Here is a 15,617-nt window from a genome sequence, read left to right as displayed (position 1 = left end):
GCAGAAACTCCAGGAGGAAAGCGTTCAAAGCCAGGGTCTTCTCGGCTGCAAGCCTTCCCTCCTCCCTTCCTCCTTTCCGAGCCCGGGGCCGGGCCCTCTGCACAGGTCTTGTGCTTGTCCCGCCAGCTGCAGCCTGCGTGGGGCACTGAGCGCCGCTGCCACAACGGGAAGGCCCGCGCCACTCAGGAGGGAGGCCCGGGCAGTAGCGTCTCCTGGGTGACCGCAGAGAGGACGTGAGGGGGCCGAGGCTCTCCACCCCCCAGTACATTCCAGAGCCTTTCCCTTGCACCCTCCATCTAGGTGATTCAGTCTTCATTTATTCACTCAACACACATACTGAGCGCCTGTCGACCGAAGCCCCGTTGGGGAGCTGGGGACAAAAGGGGACTGAGGTGTGTCCCTGTCTCCGGGGGCCCCCGTGTGCTCGCGACAAGGCCGCCGGGGGTGGGGGCGGCCCTGGGCCCCGGGGAAAGCAGCGCTCTGCACCCTCACACTGATCCCACCGCAGAGCCCGTGGGATGAATAGCATCGTGGCCAACAGGGCGAGCAAGGGCCCGGGTGAGGCTCTGCGCCATGGACCACGCAGCTCCGGCCCCGACCGGGCGCCGGCGGGGGCTTCTGCACCCCGGGCCGCTTTCTGGGCCAGGAGCACGGCTGGTCACAACCGACCGGACGGCTGGCCGTGCTAACGGGAGTACGGGCTGGGCTCCAGTCTAGCGCATGAATAAACTTCTCAAGCCTGAATCATCGGCGCCACCCAGTTGTGCCAACAGCCTCCGAACCTCCGCATTGCCAGCCTGCAGCGGATCGAGTCCTTAACCCGACGGGAACTGCCTTGGATCCACCGTAGCGGCACCTGCGCTCCGCAAAGCGGGCTTAGGCCAGTAATGAGGACCCCAGGCTGCGCCAGGAACCCCAATATAGTGGCTCATTCAAAGGGTCCAGTCACGAACGGAGGTAGAGGGAAAGAGGGAAGATGGAAGGAGGAAATGAGAGAATGAGGGAGGGAAAAGGAGTCAGAAAGGGAGGGAGAGAAAGGGAAAGGAAGATTGGAAGCAGGCAAGAGGGCTGCTTCCCATCCCCTTCGCCATGACCGCAAATTCCAGCAGGTGGTCCGCTGGCCCCGCTGGGGGTCCCGCAGTCCTGGTCCTTCCTGAATTAGCACGACTTTCCAAGGAGGCACCTGAGATGGTGCAGAACCGCTCAGGCCTGCTAGGGCCGGACCACCTGAGGCCAACAAGGTGCAGGGCTGAGGGCTGAGCACCGGGCTCCCAGGCTGGCCTCCCCCCTGAGCTCTCCAGGAAGAGGGGTAGGGGCCTGTGGACCCAGGAGGGAGCACCAGGTACCATCCTGACCCACATCATGCCCTGCCCTGACCTGGGTCCAGGTCAGCTGACCTTGTCTATTGCCACGGGGCCTGGCGGCATTTGGGAACCATCTCTTGGCCACTTCAGTACCTGGTTCTGGCTCCTGACCTGGCCTCACAGCCCCCTGGCTTGTCTCCTGCTTCCTCTTCAAGCTCTCACCAGGCATGGGAGGGCCTGGCCAAGACTGGCAGGTTCTGGGAGCCCCTGGACCTGAAGGAAGAAGGGAGCAGTGAAGGATTCAGTGGAGGAGAACAGCTCCAGCACACTCCCCCAAGGACATGCCAGGCCAGGAGGTGCCTAGGAGCTCTGCGGAATAGTGCTTTAGAGTCTGGAGCTCTGGGTTCAAATTTTGGCTAAGACCCTTCCTGTGCAATCTCAGGAAAGTTGCATAACCCCTCGGGGCTTTGGCGTCCTTGCTGTAAAACGGGAATGACCATCTCACCCACATCACTAGGCTGATTCAAGGATCAAATAGAATAATACATGTAAAGTGCCCGACACAGCGTTGGGGCTCATTCCAGTTTTTCCGGGTGCATCCACACACACAGGTAAGCGGGTGTTACGCTATGCGGGGCCCTCGGCTGAGAGCTGGTCAAGTGAGAAAGGCAGAGGAGGAGCCAGTCCTTGCCGTTTGGGCCAACTGGCGAGTTCCAGTCTCCACCCTGAGGCTGCTCTCAGGGCAATGAATTCTTTGGTCTTAGCTCAGAATCCTGGACACGCCAGCCTGAGCAGCACGGCCTGGGGCCTCGCCACCGTTTGCCTCTTATTCCGCTGGGCCTGTGGTAGAGAGCAAAGCAGATGCTGCGCGAGCCGGGGGCAGGAGGGGAGTTCCTGAGCCTGTGTGCCCAGCAGAATCCCCTGCAGACCAGAAAGGCAGGCCACGGGGCCCGGCCAGTGGTGCCGACTGGCCTGGTCTGGGGTGGGGCTCCCCTGGTGTTTCTAATGTCCGGGCAGGGTTGAGAAGCCCGGGGACAGAGGCTGGGACCAGAGGGTGCGGTCACCAGCGCTTCCAGGAAGACTCTGTTCCTCTCTGGCTGGACCAGGGAGGGCTGGGGACCGAGGCCTGGGGTCTCCCTGGGCGGCAGCTGCTGCCTCCGTGAGACCGAGGGGAGAGCCCCGGCCCGGCCTTCCCGACAGGGTCGTGTGTGAGGGTCGCGTGGGGTGAGGGTGACAAAGCCCCCTGCGCGGCATCGCCCACCTGCCCGCCCCACAGGTAAGATGCCCGTGCCAGGGCCCCACGGACCACTGCCCCCAGGCGTGGAGCCTTCCCCTAGCACGTCCGCGGCCAGAGAGGAAACACTGAGCCAGCTGCCCGGGCTCGGCTCCGGCCCCGCCGCCGCAGAGGCCACAGCACAATCAGCCGGAATCACGACTCCACACAGAGGCCACCCTGGGCACTGCAGGGCCCGCGGAGCCGGCGCCGGCAAGGCTGGGTCCCTCCCGCCGGGGCAGGGCCTTGGGGGGGCACTGGCCTCGTCTCCGCAGCAGGACCACGGGCGGGAAGGTGCTGGGGCGGGCGCACGCGGGGGCGCCACCTTGGCCCGCGGGGCCCTCTTTCACGCCGCGTGCTCGGTCCTGCGCAGGGGTCTCCTGCCACCTGCCGCGGGCAGGCGCCTGCGTCCCTGGGGACCCGGCCTCCTGGCCCGGAGCCACACGTGCGGGCTGCTAGAGCGTCCCCACCTCCTGACGGGCCACCGGAGGAGACGAGGCCGTGTCCTTGGGCAGAGGGGCCCCGTCCCACGTCACCTGCTGGCACCGGCCGCCTTCTGTCCGGGGGGAGCTCGCTGCCCTCCTTTGAATAGGGACCAGCCAAACCCGCCTCTTCTGTGAAGCAGGCTCCCCTGCAGAAGTCGGTGCGGCCGGCTGCACAGTCAGCACGCTCCCCACACGCGCCGCACCCCAGCCAGCCTCCGGCCTCCAGCCTCTACCCTCTGGCCTCCGGCCTCCAGCATCCAGCCTCCAGCCTCCAGCTTCCAGCCTCTAGCATCCAGCCTCCGGCCTCCGGCTTCCAGCCTCCAGCCTCCGGCCTCCAGCCTCCAGGCCTGAGCTCTGGGCCCCACACCTCTCCGCCTCCACCTCCTCCTCCTCAGCTCACCCGGACTCTCCTGAACTCTTCCCTGACCTCTCCCTCACCCCGACACCCCCTCCCTGCTGCCCGATGTCACCCAGCTCCCCAGGGCCCGCCGCCACCACCAGCTCACGTCGGCCAGGGCCCTTCCCTCCGCCCCACGCACACACACACACACACACACACACACACACACGGCATCGCACTTCATGTCTTTCTTCTGCCCCTTCGGCTGCACCCCCAGGAGCACTGAGGCATCGCCGCTTTCCCGAGTCACCCAAACAGCCTCTTAAACAAGTTTCCCGCCTCCATTCTTCATCCCTGTCTCAAGCCGATGACTTCTCCATGTGGCCGGAGCAATTTTTCTAAAATGTAAAACCGGATGTCCTGCCTCCCTGCCCCACGATGATGCCCAAGCGCGTGTGCGGCAGCCCAGGTTTTCAGGAGCCGGCCTCCCCTGTCTTCGTCCCTCCTCGCACTCCAGGCCCTCTCTCATCTTCCCAAGCACAGCAGGCTCTTGGGTCTTTGCATAAACGGCACATATGCCCCTTCCCCCCTTCCTCTGGCTAAATCCTGTAGTCCCTCAGCCCTCGGAGCTCGGAGGTTACCCGCTCTGACTCAGGCTGGATCGGGACGCCCCCCGGACCCTTGTCACAGGACTTGTCGCTGCTCAGTAACTGTGTGCCCGTCTGGGTGTCCTATGTCACTGTACACAGTTGAAATGAAAGAAACGGTGTGGCACGGCCTAAAGTGAACAAATCTCAAAAATACGGTGGGTGAAACAAGCAAATTGCAAGATAAATAATTCATCCACTATTTAAATATTTATCGAGGGAAGGGGTCCATGCAGTGTGACAAGATGTACATAAAACTTTCAAACACTAGGGGCGCCTGGGTGGCACAGTCCCTTAAGCATCAGATTCTTGGTTTCCGCTCAGATCATGATCTCAGAGTCGAGAGATCGAGCCCCATGTCGGGCTCCGTGCTCAGCGCAGAGTCTGCTTGAGACTCTCTCTTCCTTTCCCTCTGCTGCACTACCCAACCCCCGCCCCCCAAAAAAGGGAATCTTAAAAAGAAAAACTTTCAAACACTAAATGATAATAGAGATCAACGTAGTGTCTACATATGTTAGAAAAAGAAAAACACGGGAGAAGGACAATATCAGCCTCAGGACAATGGTTCTCTGGGGGAGAAAAGAGAACGGAAAGGAAAGTACAGCTTAAACTGTATCTTCAACGCTTTATACGTTCTTATTCTTAAGAGACTTCTGAGGCAAAACTGGCAAAATATCATCCATTACATTTGGGGGATGGATAGATGAGAATCTATTATGTTATTTCGTGTATATCTGAACTATTTCATCAGTACATTATTCAGACTTTTAATGAGGAACCAGAGTCTCCAATGCCCTCGTTAACATCCCTCCCTGAGCTCCCCGCCGTGGCTGCCCGCCCCAACCAACCTCCACGGGCCTGGAGGCCACATCACACAAACAGAAATGCAAAATGTGTAAACATTTTTATCCTCACTTTGGAAACCAAGGCTCAGGACACGTAAACTTGCTCAAGACCAACAGAAGCTCCCAGATTTCAGACATAACTGCATGCACAATTCCTGCTATTTCATCCAAGAGAGCACGCAGGTCAAACAGAGCACGGTGGAGAGAATTCCAGAAGTAGGAGCAGAGCTTCATTCATATGTAATTATGGCCCAATGAGTGGATACGTTTCGAGGAAGCAGAGGGTTTAGGAAGGTACAGAGTTGGCGATACAACCGAACGGAGTAATCTGGGGCCAGCCCGTGAAACTTAGTGAATGCAAACCTCCTGGGTTTGAACTCCATCCTATAGTCAATAGAAAGCCACTGGATAGTAGCAGAAGCAAAGCACTGTTTTAGGAAAAGTAATCTAGCTTCAGTGTATAGGAGGGTGAGTTCCCTGCCCATAGGAGATGGGTAGAGTCAACCAAAGGGAAGCTCCTGGAAAGATAAATTCAGATTTGGAAATCACCTAAGTGCCCCACATAAGAAATGGCATCTAGGGTGAGAGCTGGAGGCTTAAAAAGGATAGGAGTGCTTAAGCTACAAGAGAAATAAAAGTTCACTCCAAGCTTTCCAGATTTGGAGAAATGGTGTAGACATTTGGGAGATAAACTAGTTATTTGCTTAATGAGCTTTTTTTTTTTTTTTTTGGCCAGGCGGGGAAGGTGAGGAGAAGGTAAATAGAGTGAGGAGGAAGAAATGCAGGGCTTCAGCTTTGTTTGCGTTAATTCAAGATGATGCTCAGACATCCAGGGAGAGATCGAATGGCAGTTGGCGACACAGGAGCTAAGTCCAAGAGAGCTGGAGAGGCAGGTGAGAGCCACCTGAGCAGCAGCAGCGCCAGAAGGATCTCTCTGAAGAAGGGAGCACAGAGAAAAGTAGCGCCGACAACTGACCTTTGGTCCCCTGCCTGCAACCAGGGACAAGAAGGCTAAGAAGAGAGCCAAGGCAGCATGTGTCAGAGCAGAAATGCGAAGAGCCTGGTTCAAATCAGCCCACAGGTGGCTGCTTGTGTCTCCCTCACCCACCCCTCGAATTCATATGTTGAACCCTAATACCCAGGGTGCAATGGTATCTGGAGGTGGGTCTTTGGCGGGTGATTAGGTCATGAGGGTGGGGCCTTCTGGAATCGGATTAGTGCCCTCACAAAGGAAGCCGCAGAGAGCTTCCTTGCCCTCCCACCATGTGAGGACACAGTGAAAAGACAGCCTTCTACACACCAAGAAGTGGGCCCCTGCAGACACTAAACCCGCCAGTGATTTGACCCTGGCCTTCCAGCCTCCAGAACTGTAAGAAATAAACGTCTGCTGTTTACAAGCCACCCAGTCTAGGGTACTCTGTTGTAGCAGCCTGAATGGATCGACACAGAGGTCAGCAGCACAAAGGGGGTCAAAAATGAGGAATGAGCAAAGTTCTGGCTTCGAAGACCAAGAGGTCAGGAGGACCTCAGCTACGGCAATTTCGGCAGATGGCAGAGTCAGGCCTGCTTGATCCTTGATCTTTTTATAGCTCCTAAACAGTGAGTTGACTTTCTTGCAGCCAGCACAAGGCGGAACCAGATCCCACCTGCTAGACTAGCCCCAGAAGAAGCCATGCCTGCCCCTGCTGTGCACTGTCCAGGAGCCACCTCCCACGGGGCGCAGAGACCCGGGGCAGAGCAGAGCATGCCACCCGGTGGGCCAGAGGAGGCTATGGACCCATGCTAAGCAATAGTCTTCCTAGATAACCACAGAGTTAAGCTTGGAGATGCATAATTTCATTTTTAAATGCAGAACATAGAATTAAAATGTGCCACATGTCACTTTATTTTCTAAAATGCATTTTATCTATATTTGCCTGACTTCTAACGGCAATAAAATCATTTTGGCATGACACACATCTTACATAAATGAAAATATAATCCAACAAAATGGCATTTTAGGAGCTTTAAGCCAAACAAATGTTTGAGACGGCCTTGTTTAAATTAAGTTGCTGTGCTATTCAGTTTTTCACAGTAATGTCGCTGTGTCTCCAGGGAGCTTTGTGCAATGATGCCGTTTTGGAAGAGACAGGAGGGGAGTGGGGAGAGGAAGAGGGGCCTGCGTGTGCAGGCCTGGGAGACGGGAGGTCAGGGAATGGAGGCGAGGAGGAAGATCCACTGTCACAGGCAGTTTGGAGACGAATTGAGAGGAACGACATAGTGGCTTGGGATGGAAGGAGGAGCTATGCCCTTGGGGTTTGAGTGGAGGGAAGGATGCGCCAGGCGAAAGTCTGCACCCTGACTGTGAGACCCACAGCCCCTTCCCTCCTCCTACCTCTGCCCTGCTCCCAGCACTGCGGCAGCCAGGCATGCCCACGGCTGGAGACTGGAGACTTCTCTGTAGGACGCTACCTGCACCAGAGGAAAGACCTACAGAAACCAGCAGTGGGGAGTCTCAGGTACAGCCCAGTGTGCCACGCGATCATCCCACAGTGATGCCTCCCACCATAGCCCCCACCTCCTCTGCGCACAGAGCCCCCATCGGCTGACTGGTGCCTCCTCATTGAACATGAATGGACAGCCCGGGACTACCAGACACTGAAGAAAGCTTGCAGTAATTACCACGGAGAACAAAACAAGATAACAGAAACAAAGAAACATGGGGGAAAACAGGTAATGTAGAGAGAAGAAAATTTTGCAAGAAAATAAAACTCCTATAATCAGAATAACACTGAAAGAATCAAAAGGAGATATTACACTCATGAAACAAGAACAGGCGATGGGGCAGCCCGAGTGGCTCAGCAGTTTAGCGCCGCCTTCAGTCCAGGGCGTGATCCTGGAGACCTGGGATCGAGTCCCACGTCAGGCTCCCTGACATTTATAAATGAATAAATAAAATCTCAATAAAGAAAGAAAGAAAGAAAGAACAGGTGATGATTCTGTTGTTGCTGTTGTTAAATATTTCATTTTTTTATTCATGAGACACAGAGAGAGAGAGAGAGAGAGAGAGACGCAGGCAGAGGGAGAAGCAGGCTCCATGCAGGGAGCCCGACATGGGACTTGATCCCAGGACTCCAGGGTCACGCGCTGGGCTGAAGGGAGACGCTCAACTGCTGAGCCCCCCAGGGCACCCCAATGATTTTGAAACTGACAATCAGAGAACAGGAAAAGAGCTCTTGGAAATTAAGGCTAGTCAAAACGAGAAATTCAGTATATTGGAAATACAGCCAAGGAACTCTGCCATAAAGTAGGGATGGAAAAAAAAGAAATAAACTAGAGAGGAGAGAAGATTAAAATAATAATAACAATAATAGGAGGTTCAAGCCAGGAATTCTAACATCCAAGTAATCAGAATTTGAGGGAAAAATTAGAAATTTTTAAAACAGAGAAAACAAAGGGGAAAAATTGTCAAAGAAATAATTGAAAATTCCAGATTGAAGGTGTCCCAGGTCAATGAATAGTAATTTTCATTATGAAATGTTAGAACCTCAAGGGAAAAGGGAAGATCCTAATGCACTTGAAGAAGAGAAAGAGAGAGAGAGAGAGCTCACCCGGAGTAGAAATCAAGTAGCACCAAACTCCTGGATTCCACCAAATGCCAGAAGGTAGAGCAGTGATTTCAAAATTCTAAGGGAAATGATTTTCAGCCTAGATTTTTATATCTCCTACTAATTGCACATGGAAGTGAAAAGGGGACATTTTCCCTCAGAGACAGAAGAGAGAGTAGGGACAACACCTGGGAGCAGTGGGGGCAAGTATGAACACAATGGCTGTGGGCCTGTCCTGGGATCATCCACCCAGAAGGGAGGTGAGGATGGGGTCTCCAAGAGAAAACGTGACACAGGGAGAACTGGAAAAATATCCATACATATGTAAAAGCTCTATGGATATTTTTTAATGGTGATTTTTATTTCTATTTTTTCATCTTTTTAAAGACTTTATTGGGATCCCTGGGTGGCGCAGCGGTTTGGCACCTGCCTTTGGCCCAGGGCGCGGTCCTGGAGACCCAGGATCAAGTCCCACATTGGGCTCCCGGTGCATGGAGCCTGCTTCTCCCTCTGCCTGTGTCTCTGCCTCTCTCTCTCTCTCTCTCTCTCTCTCTCTCTCTCTCTGTCTCTGTGTGTGTGTGTGACTGTCATAAATAAATTTTAAAAAATAAAAATAATAAATAAATAAATAAATAAAAACAAAGACTTTATTTATTTCAGAAAGAGAGGAAGAAGGAGCCAGGGAGTGGAGGGAGAGGTAGAAGCAGGCTCCTCACGGAGAGCAGAGAGCCCAACATGGGGCTTGATCCCAGGACCCCAGGATCACAACCAAAGGAACCGATTGAGCCACCCAGGTGCCTCTACTGGTGATTTTTAAAAATTAGAAAACAAAGCAAATGAAAAAAAAAAAAAAAAAAGAATGTAGTGGATTGAATGGTAGGCCCCAAAAAGATATGTCCACACAGGGACGCCTGGGTGCTTCAGCAGCTGAGTGTCTCCCTTCGGCTCAGGGCATGATCCCAGAGTGCCAGGATCGAGTCCCACATCGGGCTCCTGCATGGAGCTTGCTTCTTTCTGTCTCTGTCTGTCTCTTTCTGTGTCTCTCATGAATAAATAAATGAAATCTTAAAAAAAAAAAAAAAAAAAAAGACATCCATACACTGACTGTAGAGAACTGTGAGTGTGGTCTTGTTTGGAGAAAAGATCTTTGCAGATGTAATTAAGTGAAGGATCTCAAGATGGGATCATCCTGAATTATCTAAATTGGGCCTCTTTCCCATGACAAGCTGTCCTCATGAGGTACTCATGGATGAGAGGCAAGAGGGGGAGAAGGCCATGCGACCACAGAAGCAGAATGAGAGCAATGTGGCCGTGAGCCAAGGAACACCTGAAGCTCCCAGGAGCTAGAGGAGACAAGGAAGGATTCTCCTCGAGAGCCTTGGGAGGGAGCGTGGCCCTGCCAACACCTTGCTCTCCTACTTGTGGCTTCCAGAACTGTGAGCTGAAACATTTCTGTGATTTTAAGCCACTCAGTTTGTGGTAATTTGTTAAGGCAGCCCCAGGAAACTAATACACAGAGTAAGCTTAATTTCAGGAAAAGCTGAAAGATATACAAAAAAGAAAGCAATCAGAATATGCAATTTGGCTCCAAAATGAGTATCTTCATGTATACGTATTACCTAAATTACACACAAAAATTAATTTTAAAAGAACAAATGACAGAAAACATTTTTCAACATATACAACAAACACTAATAAAAGCTAAACAAATATTTGTTTAATTTTGAATTAGCTGTTAAGGTAGAAGAATTATAAATCATGAGAAAGGAAGATAGCATAAAGGAAAAATAGGGAAAGATAATAAATAATTCAAAGAAAAATAAATATAAGTGGTGATAAAAATATGAGTAAAATAATTCTCATTAATGATTTAAGAAAAACAATTTTTTTAAAAAAGGAACACAGGGCAGCCCAGGTGGCTCAGTGGTTTAGTGCTGCCTTCAGCCCAGGGCCTGGTCCTGGGGACCCGGGATCGAGTCCTGCGTTGGGCTCCCTGCATGGAGCCTGCTTCTCCCTCTGCCTGTGTTTCTGCCTCTGTGTGTGTGTGTGTGCGTGTGTCATGAATAAATAAATAAAATCTTAAAAAAAAATAAAAAATAAAAAAAATTAAAAGGAGCATAATTTTTTCCCATCACTTGGCAGAAATTTAAAAGACTGAACATATCCAATATTGTTCAGGGTAGGGGAATCAATAACTCTTATCTACTGTTAGTGGGAGTTCAGAACGGAACAACCTTATCAGAAAGCAGTTTGGCAGAACTAGCAAAATGTAAAATGTGCTTGACCCTTGTCCTATTAATTCTGTTTATAAGCCTTGATCCTATAGAAATAAGCTTTATGTTTTGTACAAGGATATTCATGTCAGCAACATTTCTAATAGCAACAAACTGGGGGAGAAAATGAAATAGCCATAACAAAATTAATGTTTAGGGCAGCCCTGGTGGCTCAGCGGTTTAGCGCTGCTTTCAGTCCAGGGCCTGATCCTGGAGACCCAGGATCGAGTCCCATGTCGGGCTCCCTGCATGGAGCCTGCTTCTCCCTCTGCCTGTGTCTCTGTCTCTCTCTCTGTATCTCTCATGAATAAATAAATAAAATCCTAAAAAAAAAAAAAAAAGGCTTTCCTTTAAAAAAATTAATGTTTAAATATAAAGTATTTTAGATTTGTAATATGGAACACTATGTGGTGTCAAAAATGAATGAAGGAGTCTTAAATGTACTGATATCCCAGGATATCCATGATATGTTATTGAGTGAAAGAGATAGAACAAAACAATAGAATCTAATTACATTTTTACAAAGAACTATGAGGTGTTGATGCACATGCATGTGTACTTGTGTATATGTAGAAAATAGACTGGAAAGATATTTACCAAAAACTCCCTCTGGAGAGTAGGAGCAGGAGAAGAGAGTAAGGGAGGGCACTTTCACCTTTTATTTTATATTTCAATATTTTTCTAATTCCTATGATACAGGACATTTTGCCTCTGAAATAAAGGAGAAATATAATTTCATTTAAGTGTCCGAAAACAATTTTTTTTTTCTGATTTTAAAATTAACTGTTGTGGCTTAAAATGTGCTTCAAATTCTTTGTCACTTCTCCACTCAAAATGTGGAAACTAATTTCCCACCCTTTGAATGAGGGCCAGACTAAGTGACTCACTTCTAACAAAGAGATTGTGGCGGAAGCGTGGCTATGTGACTTCTGAAGCTAGATCACGTGAAGGACAGAGTGAATGCTCTCTCTGACTGTTTGCTCTCAGGGAGGCCAGCCACTGCATGCCTTGGGGACATGGGAAAGGACCACGCGGAGAGGGATGGAGGCCTCCCGCCAACAACCAACCCTGACTTGCCAGCCAGCTCCTCCGGCCCCAGTCCAGCCTTCAGATGGCTGCAGCCCCTGCTGACATCTGACTGAACCTCATGAGAAACCCAGCACCGCGACTGCCAGCCACACTGTACCTAAATTTCTGGCCTACAGAGAAGGCAAGAAATGAAACATATTTATTGTTGCCTTGTGCCACCAAATTTTGGGGTGATCTGCTCAATAGCAGGAGATACTAATGCCTGTACCCACTTCCCTGGGGAGGGTGAAGTGTGAAAATGAAGTAAAAGAGGAAACTTTTGTTTTCTTACTTTTCACATTTTTACTTTGTACATTCCAGGCCTGTCTAGATTTTTTTTTTTTTTTTTAGTCTTTTATATTTAAATAAAGGCTTATAAAGTGAGGCTTAAATGTATTTTTAAAACATTCTTTTCCTGGGGCACCTGGGTGGCTCAGTGGTTGAGCATCTGCCTTCAGCTCAGCGTGTGATCCTGGGGTCCTGGGATTGAGTCTCACATTGGGCTCCCTGTGGGGAGCCTGATTCTCCCTCTGCCTGGATCTCTGCCTCTCTCTGTGTGTCTCTCATGAGTAAATAAATAAAATCTTTTTAAAAAAATTTTTAAATTCTTTCCCTGATTTTTAAAAGTAACACTAATGAGAAAGGACAAAGCTGCAGGCCTGACACTACCCAACCTCAGCACTCACTAGAAAGTGGTGATAACCGAGACCAACAGAGCGCTAGAGCAGAACAGGGAGCCCAGAAATAGACACAAGTACAGTCAACAGATCTCTGACAGAGGAGCAAAGGCAATGAATACACTCTTTTCAACAAATGCTGGGACAACCGGACAACCACATGTGAAAACAAATCTAGACGCTGACCTTACGCCCTTCACAAAAAGGGACTCAAAATGGATCACAGACTTAAATGAAAAACACAAAACTATAAAACATTTGGAGATAACATAGGAGAAAACCTACATGACCTTGGGTTTAATAATGAGTGTTTTAGGTACAACACCGAAAGCACAATCCAGGAAAGAACAATATTGATGTTAGACTTCATTGTAATTAAAAACTTCTGCTCTGCAAAAAATACTGTTAAAAGAGTAGAAGGACAAGCCACAGACTGGGAGACAATACTTGCAAGACCTATATGCCATAAAGGGCTGTGTCCAAAATACACAAAAAATTCTTAAAACTCAGTGATAAGAAAACAACTAGGTTAAAAAATGGTCAAAAGACCTAAACAGACACCTCACCAAAGATGATCTACAGATGTCAAATAAGCATATGGAAACATGCTTACCATCACATGAGATCACTGAACTGCAAATTAAAATGAGCTCCTACTCTTAGAGATACGTATCAGGCGACTAGCATCCAAACACTGACAACGGCAGACGCTGGAGAGATCGTCGACCAACAGGAACTCTCATGAGTTGCTGGTGGGAATATAACGTGGCCACTCTGGAAGGCAGTTTGGCAGCTTCTTAGAGAATTTATTCAAATGGGTTAAAAAGTTCTATCTTGGGGAGCCCGGGTGGCTCAGTGGTTTAGCGCCACCTTCAGCCCAGGGCCTGATCCTGGAGACCGGGGATCGAGTCCCACGTCGGGCTTCCTGCGTGGAGCCTGCTTCTCCCTCTGCCTGTGTCTCTGCCTCTCTCTCTCTCTCTCTCTCTCTCTCTCTCTGTGTGTCTCTCATGAATAAATAAATAAATAAATAAATAAATAAATAAATAAGTAAAATCTTTTTTAAAAATGTTATATCTTTGGGACTCCTAGGTCGCTCAGTTGGTTAAGTGTCTCCCTTTGGCTTAGGTCATGATCCTAGGGTCTTGGGCTCTCTGCTCAGTGGGTGCCTGCTTCCCCCTCTGCCTGCCATTCCCCCTGCTTGTGCTCTCTCTCTCTCTCTCTCTGACAAATAAAATATTTTTTAAAAAAGTTATATCTTGGATAGCCCGGGTGGCTCAGTGGTTTAGCGCCGCCTTCAGCCCAGGTCGTGATCCTGGAGGCCCGGGATCGAGTCCCACGTCGGGCTCCCTGCAGCGAGCCTGCTTCTCCCTCTGCCTGTGTCTCTGTCTCTTTCTCTCCCTCTCTCTGTGTCTCTCATGAATAAATAAATAAAATCTTTAAAAACAAAGTTATATCTTCACAAAACCTACACACAGAAGCTTACAGAAGTTTAATTCATAATTGCCAAAAACTAGAAGCAACCAAAATGTCCTTTAATTAGGTGAATGAATTAAAAAAAAAACTGAGTTACATTACCCAATAAAATATTACTCGGTGATAAAAAGAAATGAGCTATCAAGTCACCAAAAGGCACAGAGAAAACGTCAATGCATATTGCTTAGGGGAAGAGGTGAGTCTGAAAAGGCTTATATACCGTCCGATTCTGGAACTATGATGTTCCAGAGAAGGCTAAACACGAGAAGAACAAGATCAGTGATTGTCAAGAGTTCAAGGGCTGGAGGGGAAGAGGTGTGAATAAAGGGGAGCACAGGAATTTCTGACGCGTTATTCTCTATGACACTAGAATGGTGGATACACATCATTATCATTTGCAAGAGCTCATACAACTGCACAACACGATGGGTGGTGAATCCCCATCTAAACCATGGACTTCAGGTAATAATAAGGTATCGATACTGGTTCATCACTTGTAACGAACCTGCTGCAGAAATGTGAGACACTGATAGAGTGGGGAGAGACATGGGAACCTCAGTATCATCCGCGCAGTTTCCTAGAAACCTAAAACTGCTCTACAAAATACAGTCTATTAATCTTTTAAGCAGCACTAATCAATTGACGGGAAAGTAGAAATAAAATAATACAGCCACCCGTAGTCTCAGCAGAGAGACCCTCACTGTCGACACTTGGGCATAGTGACTTCCGGTCCTTTTTCCAGTCTTTTTTTCCAACGTCTATGTCCGTGCCATTTTTTCCAAAGAGCTGAAATCATTCTGCTAAATCCATTCTGAAGGTTTATGGTCTAGTTTTAGTTTGGATTTTTAACTGCAAAGAAAGTAGCACATATAAAACATCAGTGATACCAAAAACAGATCTGAGAGGGGCCAGTTGCCATGGAAATGATTGAAAATAAATTTCACTTCACACTACACCCTGCTAATGTACTGACCAGAAAGAAGGAGAAATATTTGGAGTAACAGACGGGCAGCCAAGATAGCTTCTAATCGAGAAGAAGGAAAACACATGAACCTAGTGAGGTTCCAAAGAGGCCAGTAGTATCGCCCCGCAATTTCATTAATTATGCTGTCTCAGCAACCACCCCCACGGAGGGAGAGAGCACCCAGGAACGGGGGACGGGAGTAGACTCCCTGCTTCCCCCGACAGTTTGACAGCCAAACAGCCAGCAGGTCTCCCTCCGGATGTGGGCTTGTCTCTGCAGTTGGTGCAAGGCCAGGAAACACATCACTCCTCCCCTCCAGTGGAGATGCTCCAAATGTTTAGCAAGCTGCAAGGCCCAGGCGCCAAGTGGTGGTTTGGACGCTGTATGGACGGGCCCTTAGCACTGGAGTGGGTCCTGGGGGCACCCCCTCCTACACCGTGGGTCAACCCTTTAGATGCTGCGTCCCACGCAGTCTGGGGGTTCTGGGGGATGGTCTCAGGACGCCGGAGTTTAGGGGGTGCTCAGGGAGCTCGGAGGAGTGACTTCTCCAACAGAAGACTTTTAACACTATCATAAATAAATAAAAATTTTAAAAATTTTTTTTAAAAAAGAGGGGATCCCTGGGTGGCGCAGCAGTTTAGCGCCTGCCTTTGGCCCAGGGCGCGATCCTGGAGTCCCGGG

At 49.7% G+C, this 15,617-nt stretch overlaps 1 protein-coding gene across 4 annotated transcripts in view; it reads right to left on the bottom strand.

Annotated features, from left to right (window-relative positions):
• SLC12A8 (solute carrier family 12 member 8) overlaps positions 1-15,617 on the bottom strand; it is a 116,912-nt gene that overhangs the window by 79,931 nt on the left and 21,364 nt on the right. For 3 of the 4 annotated variants that reach the window (XM_041755693.1, XM_041755677.1, XM_041755703.1), the window contains one exon: positions 1,458-1,577. The exons of the other annotated variant lie outside the window; for it this stretch is intronic. In XM_041755693.1, the coding sequence (XP_041611627.1) occupies positions 1,458-1,577 (120 nt within the window). The remainder of the gene's footprint in view (positions 1-1,457; positions 1,578-15,617) is intronic. 4 annotated transcript variants of the gene reach the window in all.

The sequence above is a fragment of the Vulpes lagopus genome, chromosome 1, assembly GCF_018345385.1.
Source record: "Vulpes lagopus strain Blue_001 chromosome 1, ASM1834538v1, whole genome shotgun sequence".
Lineage (NCBI taxonomy): Eukaryota > Metazoa > Chordata > Mammalia > Carnivora > Canidae > Vulpes > Vulpes lagopus.
Note: the sequence above shows the minus strand (reverse complement) of the source record. Positions and strands in the feature narration are given on the sequence as shown.